This window comes from Colias eurytheme, chromosome 22 (assembly GCF_061535395.1).
Source record: "Colias eurytheme isolate Ceu_HAF_F1 chromosome 22, ilColEury1 Martin Lab GWU primary, whole genome shotgun sequence".
Classification (NCBI taxonomy): Eukaryota; Metazoa; Arthropoda; class Insecta; order Lepidoptera; family Pieridae; genus Colias; species Colias eurytheme.
This window is the reverse complement of record NC_143001.1, coordinates 4,541,430-4,562,616: the sequence shown is the minus strand read 5'-3', so window position 1 is coordinate 4,562,616 and position 21,187 is coordinate 4,541,430. Positions and strand designations below refer to the sequence as shown.

General features: G+C 32.0%; 1 protein-coding gene across 2 annotated transcripts in view; it reads right to left on the bottom strand.

Moving 5' to 3' along the window:
- LOC149898657 (multicopper oxidase 3-like) overlaps positions 1-21,187 on the bottom strand; it is an 81,144-nt gene that overhangs the window by 14,998 nt on the left and 44,959 nt on the right. For both annotated transcript variants that reach the window (XM_090115132.1, XM_090115131.1), the window contains exons 3-7: positions 9,009-9,631; positions 7,891-8,048; positions 7,103-7,246; positions 2,077-2,275; positions 1,225-1,348 (exon numbers count right to left, since the gene is read on the bottom strand). In XM_090115132.1, the coding sequence (XP_089971258.1) occupies positions 1,225-1,348; positions 2,077-2,275; positions 7,103-7,246; positions 7,891-8,048; positions 9,009-9,631 (1,248 nt within the window). The remainder of the gene's footprint in view (positions 1-1,224; positions 1,349-2,076; positions 2,276-7,102; positions 7,247-7,890; positions 8,049-9,008; positions 9,632-21,187) is intronic.

Sequence of the window (21,187 nt, the reverse complement as noted above, 5' to 3'; positions counted from 1 at the left end):
ATGCAGGTGTTCAGTAGTGAGTTTAGAAGGTCCTTTATTAAAATTTCGGTACAAGTTAATAATTTTTTCCTTTAGTAAGCAGCTTGTTAGGTCTACAATAATTGTTCTAGAGTTAGGGTCTTTAGATTTAATTCTATAAATATCCTTAACTTCATGAGGCTGCACATCAATTTTTAAAACATTTGTTGTTTTTAAAAATGTATCTAAAAGATAATTTTTTGATTCTGAGGAACTGTTTGGAATATTTCTTATTTCAAGGCACGTTGACCTAGATGCGCGCTCGGAAATTTCTAGCTTCTCTTAAATATAAAATGCACTTTCAGATTCAACTTTTAATTATAGTACGGGTGAAATTTCGGCAATGAAACAAACGAGCTAACGACAGTGAGCGGGAATTTCCGTGCGCACAATACTGGACCGCGGAGGAATTATGTGGATAGGGTTGCCACATTACGGAAAATAATAATTAAGGTATCATTACATATTATGATTGTATTTGCACTTTATCTGCGCATGTTATAATGTCACCACTGCCCTAAAACGGTGAAGGAGAACTTCGTATCGGATGGAGATAAAATTTATGGTACCTACAGAATTTTTTTAAGTAAAGATTATAGGTATCGGATGTTATATTATAGGAGTCGGTTCTATTATTTGTAGCTACGGAATCTTTCCAGGCTTAATTTTCATGTGTTTAATAAGATTTTTAATAATAATTAATATTCACGTAGTAGCTAATACAAACAGGGTTGTCACGGTGAGGATTTAATATAGAGTAGACGACTACTACAGACTATGAATTATGTGCAATGTCAGATACATTTATACAATTATTATTCATTCGTAGACACATTTTAATTAGTAGGTACGGGTGACATCCCTAAACATACGTCAAAGTCTTTGTTCAGCTAGTATAGCTGAAAACTGCAAATGGTCGGTAAATTACGTATAACTAAAATTTTAGAAGATATTGTAATTGCATACAATAATCGAAGATTCAAATTTTATATCATAGTCAGTTCTGATCTGTTCAAAGGTGAAACAGACAATTAATTTAGTGACATAATATTAGGCATTTTCATAAAGCTCTACTTAACTTTACAACTGTTTGAAAAACATTCTAAAGCGATGAGACTTTTACTAAGTTTTAGGCTATTCACAAGTTTTATTTTCGGTACATATAAAATAGCTTAAAAAAATAAAACAAATAAATATTCAACTCACCAGTAATAGGCTCCAGATCATAACCATCAGACGAAAGAATGGTGATATTGTGACCATCGACTGACATCTCTATTGGACAGTTCAGGAACTCCGCGTTGATCACACGAAAACGGTACTTGTAGCCCTGTTTAATTTCAAACAAAGCTATGTTAAAAAAATTTTTCAAAGAAAGAAGTGGTAAAAAAATCTTAAAAATACGTTTATTTTATAACAGGATATAACAAAAATATATTATGTATATGCGACAAATAGCACTTTTTATAACTATGTAGGTTCTAAAATAGCGTCATCTAAATGAACAACACTCTTGAGAACAATATTCGATATAGTATTTCATAACATAATCAAAATCAATCTCAACAATTATCTTGATTTGATCAACGAGCCATTTTGATTCGACATATTATTATATAACAATTTTTTAAGAACCACCGGTTTGGAAAGTAGTTTCTATGGAAAAGAACCGACGTCAAACTGTATTTTTGAATCTGATAAAAATTATATACAGATTTAATTTAGCAAATGCATAATAAATCACCGAACATAAATATATTTTATATTTAAAACCTGTAATTAATACTTTCATCTAATCGAAAATCTTTAGACTAGATTCTAGAATCTTAAAAGTTATATCATAGGTACTAAAATTTTTATGATTCTCCGACTTTAATAAAACAAATCAGTGGTAAAAATAAGAAAATCGTACCAAAATAACAAGTTTTCAATTGGCACTCAAAAGTTCGACGTCACATTGTAACATTGACCAACTTGCACATAGCCAGAATAATGAGCCTGTCCTATCATAAAAAGAATTCCTACAATATCTACCAAAACTTATAACCTCATATTTACCTGTTCAACATTAAACCTAGCCGTCTTCATGTACATAGGTTTCGCCGCTTTATTCGTGTCGTTGAAGTATCTGAATCTGCCCACACCATTGATCAACAGAGTTGGTGGTTTATTGTCTCCAAGGGAGTGGTGGTGATCCGTGAACATGCCCACAGACAGCTCGTGGATCCAATCAGTGATTAGCATCACGTGGTCTGATCTAGAAAAAAGAATTAAACAATTATTTAATGATTTATTGTGCTCACCAAAGAAAAAATTCTATAAAAAATAATATATATTATGATACTATGAGGATGGTACTATAATTTTGGAATTTAATAAATTATGTAGCACATACTGATATTACAACTGGTTATTTTTGTCTTCAAATAAATTTACTTTCTTCTTTCAAATTAATTTAAGGAGAAGCCATCCAAAAATTTAATCGACCAATTATTCAATTCGCAAAAATAAACGTGTATAACAAAGGTGCGGTCGCAAACAGTATATCAAGAATATAATGATGGCAAGCTATATTGCAATATCAAAAATAAAACAAAACTACTAAATAACTCGGTTAAATAATACATAACGAGTACGGATAGTTTAGTACATATTATATTATCTCTGGTATGGATAAAGCTAGTTAAAGCTAATTGGATAACCGCGCCTTTACTAACGTGCATAGCACGTTATAATGCGACAGTTATATTATTGTCTCCTATATAAATTTTTTAAATAAGTAATATATTTTTGTAAGCAAAAAGTTGTAAATTATTAGGTTACCAATTGATCCTTAAAAACGGCATAACGAACACACGATTAGACGTCAAACTCAAAGTAAGATGGTATGATTTAATTATCGTAAGCGAAAAAGTGGCGTCTGACGTAAATTAAGCTAATTAGACACATTTCGATGTGCCACTGTTGGAGTGCTTATAATTACCTAAGCATATCTTTTTACTCTTATAATAACTCTCTCTCTCTCTTAATAACTTATTTTCTATGATGTTTTAGTTATTCGTAAATGATTATTGAATCATTTGACATAGAGCAGCATAAAAAATTTAAATCTAAAACCATTTACCAAGCATCCCCATCCATCAAATCCTTAATACCTCAACAACATATGCGTTAACCGAATAAAAACCAACTCTTATACTATATAATAATGATTTATATCCAACACAAGCTATAACAATAATTAACCATGTTGTAATCGTAATTAATACATATAAACGAGACCGTATTTGCCATACAATTTACATTTATAATACTCACGTGAGGTAAGGTTAGTAACATTAGCAAACCGGTACTGTATTGCATGTGAGCCACGTGAGTTCTTTATTAGTACATTCTTTATCTATACATATAATAAATCTGTAGAAGGGTCAATTCTGTACATTGAAAATATTGAAAAAATAAATAGCAGGGGGTGTTACTGGATCGATGCCAAACTCAAATATGTGATTAAAAAAATTTTTGTCTGTCTGTCTGTCTGTCTGTCTGTCTGTCTGTCTGTCTGTATGTGAAGACATCACGTGAAAACTAACGGTTCGATTTCGATGAAACTTGGTATATACCTTATTATCCTGGGCGTAAAATAGGATACTTTTTATCCTGAAAAAATACGAAGAAAAAAAATAATCTTAATTTTTCAGGTTTATCCATAGACGTTGTTCTGTAGAACAGCGAACACACGTTGCGTATTATTATAGGCCTAGCCGTATTTGGGTCCAATAGATATTTATAAGATGTCATTGTCAGAGTTAATCAAAATGGAGACCATCCACGCGAAGACCGACATCCGCGCGGACGGTGTCGCGGGCGGAAGCTAGTTAGTACATAGATTTATAGTACACTAGATATGGAACAACCTTCGCCTTAATGTTGGAAATTTACGTTCAATTTTGGGCAGTGTGAGGTTAAAAGTAAGTCAAAACCATTGATCACTAATAATTTATATTATATTTTTACATATTTTATGTTTTATATTAGCAGTTAGTGTAAAAATCTCGTAATTTAATGACAATATTTTTTAGATTTTGTGTGTCAAAAATTACCATTAAAAATCGATAAGGTTCTACTTATACTGGTTATACATATAGTAACACATATTTTATGAAACTATATCATTAATTGCCGTTTCTAGTTTATTATTAATCTTTAATTGCAACTAAGAGTTAATTCGAAGAACTTTTCGATCTGAACTTTGTTTCTCCTACACTTTTTTACATTGATGTAGTACTAACACGGCTTTTTATACAAAATAAACAAATAATTTATTGATTTCTACTATTTAATGATTTTTATTTATTCTATACGTATATTTAACGTTTTATTTTCACCTTTCAATGCTAACTAGATAACAAATGGACCATATCTTTTAAAAAAATGGAATTTTTGACCACAATTCAGAAAGCACAAACACAGCCTATATGACATAAATTTTACAAAAACGCTGTTAAAAAAAAACTATAAAGAGATTTTTATGGTATTTTGCACAATGATATTTATGTGAATTGAAGCTTTTACATTCCTAAATTTTTTCCATTCCATTTGTTTTGAACGATAAATAAATAACAAATCTTTTTTTCCTATAACTATTTAGTATACGGTCTAACAATATGTTTTATGACCGTTATTAACGAAAACGAACGAATTAACGAAATCAGTTCAGCCGTTCTCGAGTTTTGCTCTTACCAACACATTTAGCGATTCATTTTTATTATAAAGATTAAATTTATACCTCTCCATGTCACATTAAAGTCCTATAAAGTTATAAATTTAAAAATCCAAATATTCTAATCTTAATAATTATTGTCTATAAAAAATGTAAATATATACCAACCATTGACGTAGGCCACACATAATTTATTCTATCTAGGTATATCATAACGGAACATGAACGATTTAAATAATTTATAAAAATAAACGTCACGTGCTTAATACATATTATATAAACTAGTGGTTTACCCCGGCTCCACCCATGTATGGGTCCTTATTTGTAAATTCATAATTAATGAAAGTATTTTAAAATGTGAGGAGACAGAAAAGTCCAACCAACCTAAAATCGTTAAAATTTTGTAGTTTTTTCTTTATAATTTATTTTATATTCATTTTAGCTAACTTGGCAAACGTTGTTCTGCCAGGATACCCAAGACTTCGTGGTTATATGTAGTTTAATTTTACCTTGACCTATTCTAAAAAAAATAATAAAAAATTAACAAATAATTCGAATTAGTTGAGTGACAAATACTGTGACCTGAGAATTTTATAAACATACATAGATATTATGCACGTATTTTATATATAGAGAAAATATACAAAAGGATACGTAATAACACGTGCTTGATAATGTTAAAATATTATGCAAGATATATAATATAGATTATAGATATATACAGTAAACGATAGTAGGTACTAGGGGGCACTATTTAAATGATAACATTTCAAAGATTAATATCTAAGATCGCTTATCCAATAGTTTGAATAATCTGATAGTTTATCCTATTTTCTAACAAAACTACAATGTGATACAAGATTATAGGCGTATCGTATCTTCTCATCGACAATATTTCATAATATTTTTTCGAATACAAACTGATAAAAATAGTTTATTGTAATTTATGTATACGTATGCAAACCACAAAATATATATTTGGGATTTAACTGGGTACTATAAAAAGAATGATTAAGATCTGTTCTGAAAGTCTTTACACATTTATTATAGATCTGGGTTCTGTGTTTCAATTAATCTCATTGATAGCACAGAAATAAACCACATAATTCGCACAGATAATCAGGACACCTTATTTCGAGTTGAGCAATCTATGATACAATAAAAATCATACGTCTGGTCTACAGTTTTATGTCTTATGATCTTCTCAGTATTTCTTTCCTTGTGTACTTTATAATTTGGGATATTTAAGATAATTTCAAAACGCTTTTAAATAATTAACACGCTTGTATAAGCTTCAACTATATTTGTGCCTGAATTTTTTATATAACCCCGACTCCTTGGCTCGATTTTAGTCCATTTCAAACGGACAGATTTAATTCTATCACTTATCTATGATCGGTGACAATACTATTATTTGGGGAGTTTATCTCATCTAAACATGTTTTAAAGTTCTTTACAATATATTTTTTATTTGCCACTATATGTTATGTTCATAATTTTATTCAGTCTGTCAGTCTACATACAGTAAGGATTGCAAGTGGCACTCAATTTACATGGTTGGATGGTTTCGCACATCAAATCAACTGGATCTATTGCTACCCTCCATGCATAAAAATCATGAGTTTATTAGTTCTACATCTCTTTTATATATAGAGAGTTAAAAAGCATCATAAAAGTTGGGTGAACAAAAATAAAGTTATTATAGAAAAATAACTTTGGTTACATTTTATCGCTTTCGCATTCCGACGTTGGCGGATTTAAAAAACAGATTAAAATGTTGCCAATGTTTTTCGGTAAAGACGCAATTTTCTCCTCATAAAATATTGTTTTAACCAGCCAAATATTTTTTTTGTTTAATCGTAATACGTAAGTAAGTTATTAAGTTAATTGTTTTCGCAATATTATTTTTACTACTAGGTACTTATATAATTTTACTTGCCTGTCGTAATCCTACAATTTTGACGCGTCAAACCTATTCCTTTTTACCTGTAACTAACACATTGCGATGTTGATGCGACTTCGACTTGCGGAATGCGAGTGCCAAAAGTGCGTGCCATCCTCTGTCACTTTGCATCAGTACATAAATAGTTATATTTACCTGTCGTAATCCTACAATTCTGACGCGTCAAACCTATTTAATGTACCTATATAATCACACAGATCCCTATATGGACCTGCGACTTCGCCTTACGGTTTACGCGAGTGCCAGAAGTGCGTGCCATCTTCTGTCACTTTGCATCAGTACCTATATAGTTATGTTTACCTGTCATACAATTCTGACGCGTAATCCTACAATTCTGACGCGTCAAACCTTATACTTTACCTGAACGCGTTAAATATACTTTACCTACATATAACACTTACCTATCATAATCATACAGATCTCTATGCGGGTCCTGCGACTTCGGCTTGCGGATGACGAACGCGCCGGCCGCGCCGTCCGCGCGCTGCATGCCCGAGTGAGAGTGCCAGAAGTGCGTGCCCGCTTCTGATGCGTTGAATTGGTACCTAAAGAAATGTATATCATGTCATTAATATGTTCTTCTGTATATTTTGACGTGATAACGTTTTTAAAATCGTTTTAGTCGGGTGACATGTTCAGAAACTTGTGTCACACCAAAACCTCACGAGCGCGATCGCAGGTATAACGAGAGAGAGACGGACCGATCTCCCGTCTCATCTCGAGCGCTGCCACCAATAAGACGTTATCACGTAGGTAAACATCTTGATCGTAAACCTACTTTATAAACAACCAATTTTTTTTTCACCAGGAAAACATCTGAAGCAAGGCGTGATATTCAAGAACCGTAACTTCGATGATTTGTACGTATATCGAGAGGGATTAATAGAAGAGCGTGCCCGCTTCTGACGGGATGAATTTGAACATACAGAGTTGAATTTTCCAATCCCGCCTGAAAGGTAACATAATCTTAATATGTATTGTAAATATACAGAAATTAATAAATGACGATGTAATTCCCCTAAATACTTTACCATCCATCCATCCATCGCCATCGTGGAAAACGTGTAAAAAACAGTGAGAATAAGCAGCATATCGAAAAAGCAAAGACGAGATGAGTGTCTTAAAACAATACCTCTAAACTAAACCTCCAATAAAAAAATTCTAAAATTTAAAACCATAAAAATCATACCTAAAAGTAGTTTCCGGCATAATCGGGCATTGCGTGATATAAGGTGTTCCATCCATGTACGGCGTGCCCCTTTGGTGCTGACCGTGCCAATGTACCGTGGTACCTTCTGTCATTAGATCGTTCTCAACATCTACTATAATGCGGTCGTGCTGACATACCTATGAAGAAAAGATACAAAAATAATCAGAGAAGTTGTAAGGAGCTATCCCTTTAGCTAAATTTCATTGAACTAATTATCAAAGTGCTTAATGATAATGAATCGTCGTAATGAAAGTAAACCTTAAATAAATACGAAATCAGAAACAAAATGTTAAAGTTTTTTTGTCAAAAAGTGTAGAAATGCTAATAGTTTTAAATACGTGCTGTTTGCAACGCACTTGAATTTGAATAATGGACGATAAAAATTATTAAAATATTTTTTCATTTTGAATATTCACTCGTCAGGATGATACCACAGATGATACTGTGAATCAATTAAAAGTTATTTTTATTCAGATTTCAAATTAAATATAAGTATTTCATTTAATAATCATTTATCATTTAGAAGCACATATTTTACATATTAAAAGACTCATAAGCTTCTTCTTGTACCCTATATCTCGATTCTCGATTTACCGGGATCATTACACTATGCGTCATAAATGAAATATAACCACACTATAACTTTGTACACATAAAAAGCTTTAATTGAGTGAACATTTAAGTCATTATTAACCAGTTCTGCAGTTCTTACTTAAATTTTTTAACACATTTCCTGACAGACTCATTATTTAAATGCACAAAAAGTAAGTTGATTACTACACACACCATTATGATTATGAATCAAGTTTTTTTTATTTTAATTTAATAGGTTTTTGTTTTAAACACGATACTGACTATATGAATAGCTATAAATTATTTTATATTTTGATTTTAGGACATGAATCCGTTATCATAACCATTTATATAAATTGTATCAATAAAAACGTCTGCTTTTCCTTTATCTATTTGTTTTTTTTCCATAACATACATCAGTTTAATGTCGCGTGTTAGTATACAAAATGACTAACAAAAACTTTGGCGTCAAACGAAGATGAATGTGCCTATTTTAAATGACTTTAAGACGAAAATAATCTTACCTCTATAGCTGGTCCGGGCATTTTTCTGTTAACCACAGTAAGCGGCCTGCTCATACCGTCAGCTGGTATACAATCAATTCTATCACAATCTGTTTCATTGTACGGACAATCATAGCACGCTTTGCTCATAGTCTGATACCATTCCAAGTTAAAATGGTAATAGCATATCATTGGCTCCTCCCCTTCTTTGCATTCTCTTAGACAGGGATGTTCACCACTAATCAATTCTCCTGTTACTTCATCGTATTGCACATGAGCTCTGAATTCATTCTTCTTCACCATATGCCTGGCAGTTGGTATAGTTTTCTTTGGTTCATTATATTGTACTTTCGGTGCTGCAACTGTTGATGTATTCCTTCTCCTCACTTGGTATTTGAGATCATTAAAGGACTCATTAGATACGATTGGATACAGAACTTTAGATGCACTTTCTAATACCTTAGGCGTATTATCGTCAAGGACCTTTATATCGGGTGATTCTTCAGCAGTTATCTGTTTGGTATCATTTTCTTTTGTGTCTGTGTTTCTTGCGCTGTCTTCTACAATTTGGTCATTTAACGTTGTTTCTATTACAATATCTGTCGTTGTTTCAATAGGTGATTGTACGACGACTCCTTTTGCATCTGAAACAAATGTGTTAATTTGATTAGATCTTTTTAATAAATATAAGTAAATCTGTGGGGCTGGTGTTGAAGTTCTCATTCGTTTTTTAAAGCATTGCAGTTTTTATAACAGTGTAAGAAATATAATAATGTATCCAACAATTCAAGTTTTCGTAATACAACTGAACTTAAAAATAGCAGTTAAATAACATTTGTTGCACAATTATTTGCCTAATGACCTCTTAGTCAACTCGTGAACTTGTTTACTAAATACTAGGAAGCTGTAACTCAGTATAACCTCAAAGATCATTAATTTTAATACACGATGTTAATCACTCGAACGTCTTATTATTTTCAATAATTCTCAATCAGTTGTGAACACGTAAAATCCATTTATATAATGTTCTAAGAAACTATTGTCATCATAAGATAAATATCGGCCAATGGCTACGTGACTTTATCTTATTTATTATGGTCATTTTTCAATATTTATCTATGAACAAGTTAATATTCATTATCCTTAACAATGTCGCCTAGATAATTATTTATTTAAGTTATGATACGAAACTAACCATTATAATTACAATGATTACCGCAAAAACAGATGAATGCTTTTTGTTACACCAAGATTGATGATTAAAAATAATTCGCGGCAGTTTATAAAGTGCAAACCATAATACCGGGAAATGACATAATTATCTCAAATGTTTCGTTTTTTAACTTCACAAAACTGATTAAATACACAATTTATCCCTTTAACTTCTCACTATAACAGTCCTGTAAAACCACACCACGAGAAACTCTACCAAACTTTTCAAATTCAATTCTATTCCCTACCTATGACCAAATGAAAGGCATGCTATAACACTTTTATTATTCCACATTCCCACATCTCTCAGAGGCACATGTCTTATTGCAGGCACATGATCTCTAAGCACATTTCTGTCTGATTTTCATTCCCTATTCACTGCGCGTAATTCCCCCACATGCTGCGGAAAGCTAATCAGTCATCTCCAGCAAAATTGGCCCACAGCTCAATATAACCAGAAACGCAATTTTCCATAATCCATCCAGATTTTAGCTTGACGCTCCGAATCTAGATATATTACGAAGCTACTTTAGAAGCCAGATTTTCTTTTAAATCCATCACGAGTGAAATTTTAAATTAAACAGTATCTGCCAGTTGCGTCTTTTCGCAGAATCTTTAAAGCGATAAATCATTTCGGTCATTTTATTTGAAACGTTAGGAATACTTTGAAAAGTTTATTTAATAGCGTTATAATTAAATTAGAGTGAAGCTGTCGGTTGCGTTTTTCAGTCCAGACAGTACGAGGTATCGTCATAATTGGGAGAATTGTCTGGAAGATAAACGACATCTGAGACAAATTAACAATTTTATAAAGGTTAACAAAATGAATGGTCGGTGTTAAGCATAACCAACCTTGGTTGTTAATTAACAGGCTTTTTTGGACAAACAATAGATTGGAAAATACAAGATTAGCAGCTTAGTAAGACATCGAGGCAAAATCGATTCAATTTTTTACGCAGGTAAGTGGATTATATTATTGATGGAAAATTACTTAAGATGATAGATCACGCTCCGGTTTTCAAATTTGTATTAGCATACGACCTTGTTAAAGGTATTTATCGTTTAACGTACTTAACCTTTATGATTAATATTTTGCAATAAATAATATGTAATAGTTTGATGGTTGAATGCTTAGGTTGAATGGCGTAAATTTTATCAAAGTTAATTAGGTACTTTGATTTCCTGAAATTAAGATTAAGGAGTGATGTAGGAACACGGGATTGCATATTCTGTTCTTATCAATAACTTAACGTTTTAATTAGGTACACATAATACCTACACTGTCGCATGGCACTATACTGACGAATTTGGAAACATATTACTTTATTTGTATAATAGACTATAGACTAAAGAAAGCATCGCGTAATTTATCACCTCAATTAGCGAACAACTAACTTATGCATAATTTAACATAATTTTAACTCAACCTACACTATCAATACATATTTATATTCGGGATGGTAACCAAAACTTTCCAAGCACCCAAAAATACACAAGGATTTTCGGCTTTTATGTTTATAAAATTATTTCACAGCAGCCGTAGTCACCTTCCAAATTGTTTCCATAATAAGGGTTCTAACGAAGGTATCATACTGAAAACGGTATTCATTTAGGCCGTCAAAAATACCTGAGCGAAATTGAAAAAGGTGAAACTGTTATACATCCCTAGCGACCTTGCTTTTATATTATGATTAATAGTTAGCGTTATAAACGATCCTATTTGTAATAGGGTAGTTTGTTTACATAGGTCTGGATAAACCTTTATTATGAACACAATATCGATTGAAATATCCTAAAAGTTTTTACTGGTTAAATACTTGCTTAATGTACCTATAACCGAAATGTTTTAATTACTTTAGTGCAAAACAATGTAGAGCATAAATATGTAAGCGTAATATGTATAAATAACCGTCTCTTTGGTACAGTGAATAGCACGTGAACGTTCTAAATGAGTGATCTCTGCAATATAGACAAAAAATCCAGTCTGGCGAGGTACAGAAGATTGATATTGACTTGCCTTTTACCGAAGAAGATTATGAATAACATCTATCCCCATAAATAAACATAGAAATGTAATTTTATACCATTAGATTTTACAAGAAGAAGATAATGCCCACTTTTTATAAATTATTATAACAGATTTCCTGGGGATAAAGATATAAGTAGTTCCGTAAAAGCGATCGCGTATAACCCAATTCATATAAGAACTTGTTCGAATCTCACGAAATAACCACCTATAAAAGCGAGTCCTAAGCCTGAATTACCAGCACGTTATACCATTTCAACAATAGCTGGAATGTACGAACCGAAAAGCCATTATAAGCGATCTCTTTGTTCAATAAAGGAAACATTTCGAGCGCCGGCTAAATTCAATAATCCTTCTCAATTTCGGCTCAACTGATGCGAAGGTCTCGATTGAATGTTACGACACGCTATGGCCTAAACACTGGGTAATGGCCTGGTTTGGAGCTGTGATGAATCTATCATTGATGGACGTTGAAGTTGATTGCATTTCGAATGGGACGGGTGACAAGTGGACAGAGTTATGACGAAGGTATCCCGACATGTTGAATGTCGGGAATTTTATGTGGTCGCTATGGAAATAATTTTAGGACTGTCCTCCGTGTTTTGTGTAATCCAATCTTGTGATTTATGAGTTTAATTGCTCGGTTTTGTTTGATTAAGTGTTATTACCTGAAATGTAGATGAATAGATTTCCGCATTTTTGTGTACTCGAATATAAGTACATATTAATGAGTTCCATAAATCTATCTCTACCGAAACAGTTTTGATTGTAGCATGACAAAACATTCTAATCGCATCGACAGTCTATCCGACCAAAATCGCAAACCATAGAGAATACAAAATAACACTGAATACCCACATTTCCATCGGATGTCGTGTCGCAGTCGGTACACTACCAATCAGGCGTGTACAGGCTTGTCCGACTTAATCGTAGCATTCATCTTCTATATTGATGGATTTATCCGTTTTGATACTTTGAGTAATATTGTGTCTAAGACGATGGATACTTTGAAAACAAAGTTTGTGTTAAGAGATAAGCAGTGAATAGCAAAGGCAGATATGGTTTTAAGTCTGTGTTTTGAACGAATATCCATTGTTAGAAAGCATTATTTTTATTGGAGATATTAAAGTACTAGTGTGTTTCATTTTTGGAAAAACTCCTAATGCAAGCGTGTTGTTACTGATGTAACGTCAAATGTATGAAGTTTGTCTATAATATTCATCACACGTCATCTAAAAAGTTATTTTTTTAAACATTATTCGCATTGCATAATATTTTTATTGAAACTAACTACAAACATTATCTATACGATGTTATTATGAGAGATGAAACAAATATTAACGGATTGAAACTGCTAGCTACATCTAAAACATTAAGCAATAATGTGGTCTAACATGCATGCAACTAAATTGTTTTTCCATTAAATTTGCAAGCGCCTTATGGCATCCAACCAAACAAACAACAAGTAACATAAATTTCAGATTAAACAACAAACCAAATTTCAACAAACCATGATCTAACTGGCGCCATCTACTTACCGGTATGTGTAAACAACGTAACAGTTTCCAAAAGTTTTAACTGAATACCGCTAACGAATGAGATTCCTATGAGACCCTGCGTAAATTGGATCACGCTTGCGCGGAAGTTACGAGACCCGCGCAGATGATGGTATTTAATTTGATCAAAGAGTGATGTAAACCCTTAATGTACCTTTGATAATTATTTAAAGATTCGAAGTATTTAATAATAGGATAAACAAGAAAAATATAAATAATAACTATGAATATACAAAATAATAACTATGAATATACAAATCCTTTGAACTCGGCTACATGAAATTGGCGTACAATTTCAGTAACTAAAGTTTTTTATAATCCAACAATTGCACCTTTCCGATACCAGATCTTTTAATATATCGCGAATATCGAAGCACCATATACACAGACGTTTTTACCTCACTATTTATACTGTATCGCAAAATCTAAAACCGTCTCGTTGAAATTGGTCCAAGAAACTTTGCCTCGTCTTTAACTTCAGCTAACTCTCACAAATTTCATTCCTGACCTGCCGTTTGTGGTGGCAGGCCAAAGTGGGTCAAACAGCGAATATATTTAGGTTTCTGTGACGGTTTGATTGTAATATGTTAATGTTTAAGTTTTGCATTTAAATGCTTGGCATCCGTACACACGACAATAAACGAAAAATATTCAAAGACGTGGAATGACAAAATTTTGCGTACTGTATGAAATCTGTTCTTTTCGCTTACACAATACGCATTAAGTGGATACAATTAGAAATGAATATTCGAAAAAAAATATCTGGAAATATTTACAAAAACTAAACATGAAATAATTTATTCGATTTCCATTATATAATTTCATAACCTCGCACATATATACAACATTTTTAAGAAACAAACATGTGCACAAAATTTACGATCCTCATAAATATATCACACGACATTCAAAATATAGCATACAAGCTCTAAATTATTAAATCAAACATATTGCAAGTATCAAGACTTGTCAATCATGTGTTATTTTTCGCAATCGACGCGACGGCAGCGTACTCGATCTTAGAAGGATTTGCTATAAATTATTTCACTTTTACGACAAATCTAACTCGGAATTTCTCTGAATTTAGTTCATGTTGTTAATCCTTTTACTTCAAAAAGAAACCATTTTACTTCGAATAGAAAGAAATTTTATTTAAACTACGTATGTAAGTAGTTACTTTAAAAATTATAACGAATGTCTATCATCCTATGAACATTTTATAGACCGATTCTTAGAGCAGTTGTAGAACTGATTAAAAAACCTTTTTTAATTGATTCTGGTAGCATTTAGTTATTTTAATTTAATAAATAAACATGTACTTAAATTGTATCGTTTAAAAATATTGAATAGGTAGATATATATAATAATAATATCATCAAAATTTTCACTTTTATTTTGTTTAACCTTAAACCTAGAGTTATCAAAAGTTATTCGATATCTTGATCGTTAAATAAATATATTAGTAAATACTTATACAGTATACATTTTCAGAAAGGATTCTGTGGCATTAAGATAATCGAGCGGATTTCACTATAAGTACCTACTTACTGATGATAAAAAAAGTTGCACAATTTTATGTAAGAATAATTAATATCAATATGCATTGCATCGTTTAGATTTTACCATTTTATAAAATAATTGTAATAAAAAAGAACAACGAAAGGAAAGAAAAATGCTTCAAATTACCTAAACACACAGTTTAAGAGATAAGAGAACACCGTATAGAAAACAAAATATAATATGCAACCTTGATCCATTAATTTCATTAATAAAAAAATAAAATAAAAATTATTCGGGCCACAATTTTGCTCTATTTTCTAAACAAGGTTTTGTACTCTGACAATTATTACATGTGTCTCAGAAAACAGTGCATTCCCTTATGAGTTCATACAAATATTATTAAATACATTAACAGAATAGTTTCAGAACATTATTAAGAAAATAATAGAGCTTTTACGAACCGTCCTCTACATTTATTTATAGTAGCTATATTTATCTAAAAATCCAACCGTATTGTACCCAATAATATTTTATAATTAAAATAAATAACGAAACCAATAAGCTAAAGTCTAGACATAGAAATGAAAGCTCTAACGTCTAGACATGCAGAAGTCTTAGCAACTTAACACCCAGATTGAATTCAAATATAATTAATAGTTGGCTTTGAATGCGTTCTCCAAATAATTAATTAAGCCGTTCATTATAATTATATTAAAATTCATCCTACTTCATCACTACATAGTATAAAACAAAGTCGCTTTCCCTGTCCCTATGTCCCTATGTCCCTATGTCCCTTTGTACGCTTAAATCTTTGAAACTACGCAACGGATTTTGATGCGGTTTTTTTTAATAGATAGAGTGATTCAAGAGGAAGGTTTATATGTATAATAAGATCCATTAAGTAGTGGAGAAGTACTGTTATTTTTGAGGTTTCTAATGTGATGTCGTAAAAAATTACATTTATTCCGCTTACATTGCAAACGCAGGCTGAACCCTACGAGTTTTATCAAAATAATGTACTAAGTATTATACACATTGAAAAGGTCTACAGAAAAGTCCGCGATGGTATATGTCTATCTCTTATGGATAACCCACAATAACTTTTTTTTGTCATTTACTTTTTACGACAAAAAATGGCTAATTTTCGAAGCGATTTTAACCAATACAGCATTAATCCTTAACCAATTAAATACCATGGATACATTGTTCATTTAATATAGATCTATATGGCCCTTTACACCGTATGATTTAAGTGGATATTTTCGAAGATATTACAGATTTAAAAATTGCAGGACGTAGCGTTTGCGGCCGCCCGGCTATGTATTTTATACAACGTTCACAATTTTTCTGTAGTGTATTTAGTATCAGCATTGCACCCGTGCGAAGCCGGGGCGGGTCGCTAGTAATATTATAAATGCGAAAGTTTGTGAGGATGTGTGTGTGTGTGTGTTTGTTACCCTTTCACGTAAATACTACTGAACCGATTACAATGAAATTTAGCACACAATATATAGAGGTTAACTTGGATTAAGACATAGGTTAAGTTTTATCCCGGAAATCCCACGGGAACGGGAACTATGCGAGTTTTTCTTTGAAAACGCGGGAGAAGCCGCGGGCGGAAATCTAGTATTTTATACAGTAAGCAAATATTTTATATTTTAATTGCAAATGAATAAATGATATTTTTTATCACCACCGGGTACTTAACTTTCATATGCGATTTCTATCCATATACTAATATTATAAATGCGAAAGTAACTCTGTCTGTCTGTCTGTTACTCAATCACGCCTTAACTACTGAACCAATTTGCATGAAATTTGGTATAGAGATATTTTGATACCCGAGAAAGGACATAGGCTACTTTTTACCCCGGGACATAGGATAGGTTTTTATCTTGAAAATCCCACGGGAACGTTAACTATGCGGGTTTTTCTTTGACTGCGCGGGCGAAGCCGCGGGCGGAAAGCTAGTTTGTAATAAATCGTTAATTATTGCACTAGGATTAAATATTATACACATTGATTCTTTATTTATAGGGTTGTCCGGTTAATAATCTTACTATACTTATTGGTTATTTAGAATTCCCACGTTAAACGCAAAATGGAATATCACTACATAGTATAAAACAAAGTCGCTTTCCCTGTCCCTATGTCCCTATGTCCCTTTGTACGCTTAAATCTTTGAAACTACGCAACGGATTTTGATGCAGTTTTTTTTAATAGATAGAGTGATTCAAGAGGAAGGTTTATATGTATAATAACATTCATTAAATAGTAGAGAAGTACTGTTATTTTTGATGTTTCTAATTTGATGTCGTAAAAAATTACATTGTTTTCGCTTACATTGCAAACGCAGGCTGAACCCTACGAGTTTTATCAAAATAATGTACTTAGTATTATACACATTGAAAAGGTCTACAGAAAAGTCCGCGATGGTATATGTCTATCTCTTATGGATAACCCACAATAACTTTTTTTTGTCATTTACTTTTTACGACGAATAATGGCTAATTTTCGATGCGATTTTAACCAATACAGCATTAATCCTTAACCAATTAAATACCTTGAATACATTGTTCATTTAATATAGATCTATATGGCCCTTTACACCGTATGATTTAAGTGAATATTTTCGAAGATATTACAGATTTAAAAATTGCGGGACGTAGCGTTTGCGGCGGTACCGGCCGGCCGGCCGCCCGGCTATCTATTTTATACCCGTGCGAAGCCGGAGCGGGCGACGCTATGTTTTTATATACAACGTTCACAGTTTTTCTGTAGTGTATTTACATACACATAGTATCAGCATTGCACCCGTGCGAAGCCGGGGCGGGTCGCTAGTTTTTATATATAAGATGAATCGCAAAATGTGTTGGTAAGCGCATAACTCGAGAACGGCTGAACCGATTTCGATAATTCTTTTTTTATTATATTCCTTGAAGTACGAGGATGGTTCTTATGTAGAGAAAACGTAAACATGTACCACGGGCGAAGCCGGGGCGGACCGCTAGTAAAGTATAAATTATAATAATAATATATTATCTGAATAACATTGAAATGAAATTTATTGGAGTTGAAATTAGTTTAACTGCTTTCGCGTATTTGTTTTTACAAACCAGTATGTTTGGAAAAAATTTCTAAACTTCTTCTTGAAGACTTTAGCAAAATTAAAACTTAACTCCAAATCAATTGTTTTATTTGTGTTATACTTATAAATCACTAAATTCGATTAAGTTGTTTATTAAATCTTAGCTTAAATGATAATCACATGAAAACAGAGACAATAAAAAATATGTGTAAAAAAGGTGTAAAATATCATTATAATTCTAGTTATGCGGTTTTATCTGCGAACGAACCCGCGGGCGAAATCAAGCACATATGTACTTGCATGGGCCATATTATGTTATTCTTATGTATAACGTATATAAACTGCAAATTTTTATCCAAATCCATTCAGTAGTTTATTCGTGAAAGAGTAACAATCCACATCCATCCTCACAAGCTTTCGCATTTATAATACATATAACTATTTTTAGAATATAATATCTAGGTTTGTATCTGAATCTGATTGTTATAATTTACGACGGAGAAAGACCTAGGTCATTAAAAATTTCTACATTCAAGGGGTACCTATAACATGTTTTGGGTTTATCCCCGTAAAGTTAATAATATAATGTAATGAATATGAAAGGTTTAACATTTAACTTTAATTATTAAAAACAACTTGTTCTTTAAGTCTAATTGTATTTTGTCTCTTTAAATTACATTCATCTGTATCTGCCTTAACATATTATTATAGTTAAAAAAATAAAAGCGTGTGAAAAAGCGGAAAAATTTATTATGCAAAATACTAGATAAAGTATGAAAAAGTACATGAAAGAACATATTATAAAATAGGCCTAAGATTTTGTATCTATTATCTTCCTAGGATTAATCTCACATATTATATCTAGACAGTCGAAAAATCCTGTTCTCTTTACTTTATTTTACTTTTCCTTCATCCACGTAATGAAGAAATATATTCAGCTCATTCTGTCGGTATAATGTATGGCAAATTTGGCTCGCAATCTCACAAAATTCCTTTTTTTACCATTTTATCGCGTAATGAAAGAACTTGCTAGTAACTTTTAACTTTGTGCGTTTTACTCCAGATTACGTAAGGCTATGTTCATGTAGTTTTATTTCCTGGCGCGAAAATGAGGGATGTAATCATTTTAAAATGTGTATTTACTAAATCTTTCAGGAATAGTGACGATATTTTCTGGGCGTTTGCAAAATTGGCCATTGTTTTAACACGCTTTTTTTAGGCTTCACCGTTATATTTATTTGTTTGTATGTAACCGATTCCTTCAAATTCTATTTTGATCCACTTCAAACGGAGAAAATTTATTCAAACTTTGAACTCTTATCATCAGTAACAATAGAATAATTTCATGTTTTTTGACCATATTAATTATTACTATAGACCTAGAATAATTAAAGTTACATGAACGGGGTTAATTACCGTTATTTATAATTCAAATTAACGTCTAAAGTAACGATATTCAAGACCTTAGGGATCTTAAGTGTTTTGTCTAAACTAGCGTCAAATGTCTGCCTAAGTAATAATTAATTCATTAACATTAATCTAATGTTAATTGCTAACATTATGCTTATATTAGGTGTATATTTCGTAATATGTTTCGTGTTTAATAAAACTTGTATACCGTACCATAAACAGCTGAGTATTTATTTATCTGTTTGAACACTTTGACATTAGATACTACTAGTATGAATCTAGAAATTTTAATGTTGGATAGTCCATTTATCAATGAAGGCATATAACATCACACTACAACCAATAGGAGCGCAGCAATGCTTTTACATGCAGCGAAAAAATTTAACCGTTACGACACTATATCGGATCCATTTTTAATATACGATATCGCAGCTTAACCCTTCATCTTTCAACTAGCATGAATTCTAATTTCGCAGGATATCGAGCGCAGATAGCTGGCAATGTTACAAGTTTGCCTGTCCAACTTTATTTGGCGTGGGTACAAATCTATACAGGACTTAGCCCGTTTCCAGGCCAGGAGTATTGAAATAAGATGGATTTCGAATGCACGTGAGGAAGGAAATGGAACAATATTTGCTATCAGTCACAAGAGCACGAAATCAATGGCAGGGTTCTTGAGAACAGATTTTCGTATGTCCGCGGTGCATTTACATCAGACGAGCGAATCCTCATTCTAACTCACTATTTTAAATTATTTTAGTGTAAGCCGGTGTAGAGCATTATTTCGTTGATCATAGTGATTTCGAAATGATATTATCTGTGATATTATGCATGGTTCTAATACTGAACAACACTGAATACGAGTTTTCGTTTATAAAAGATCACGAAACAATGCCCTTGCTCTAAATCTAGCTCTATATTCGTTTGATGTAAATGCTCTATTACAGACTTTTAGCACAGACTAATAATAATATACTACGTATACAACTTTTAGGTACAAACTGTTATTCTAAATGTTACATCCTGTATTTAGTATACCTTCTAGCTAAAGTAAAATATTAAAAACCAAAACGTATGTACGCGCGTTGCAAAATGCGTTCAAAATCATTAGCCTTTATTTACAACAAAATACAAATGTAAAAGCATACAAATACATTTCACACTATTTGCTCCGTAAAACTGTTTTTCAAGCTAACGCTGCGTGATGCGTGAAATATTTTTACGTATTTATTCCATCAGGCATTATTGTTTTTTGTAAATAATAGACTGTGACATTCAAAAATACTTTTCGTACCATATATTTGCATATTCCTGTATAGTAAATACCTAGGTACCTAATTAGCATACACAAAATACCTAAGTGTATTTTGAAAATGGTGTTATAATAATGTAATAGAATAATCTACAC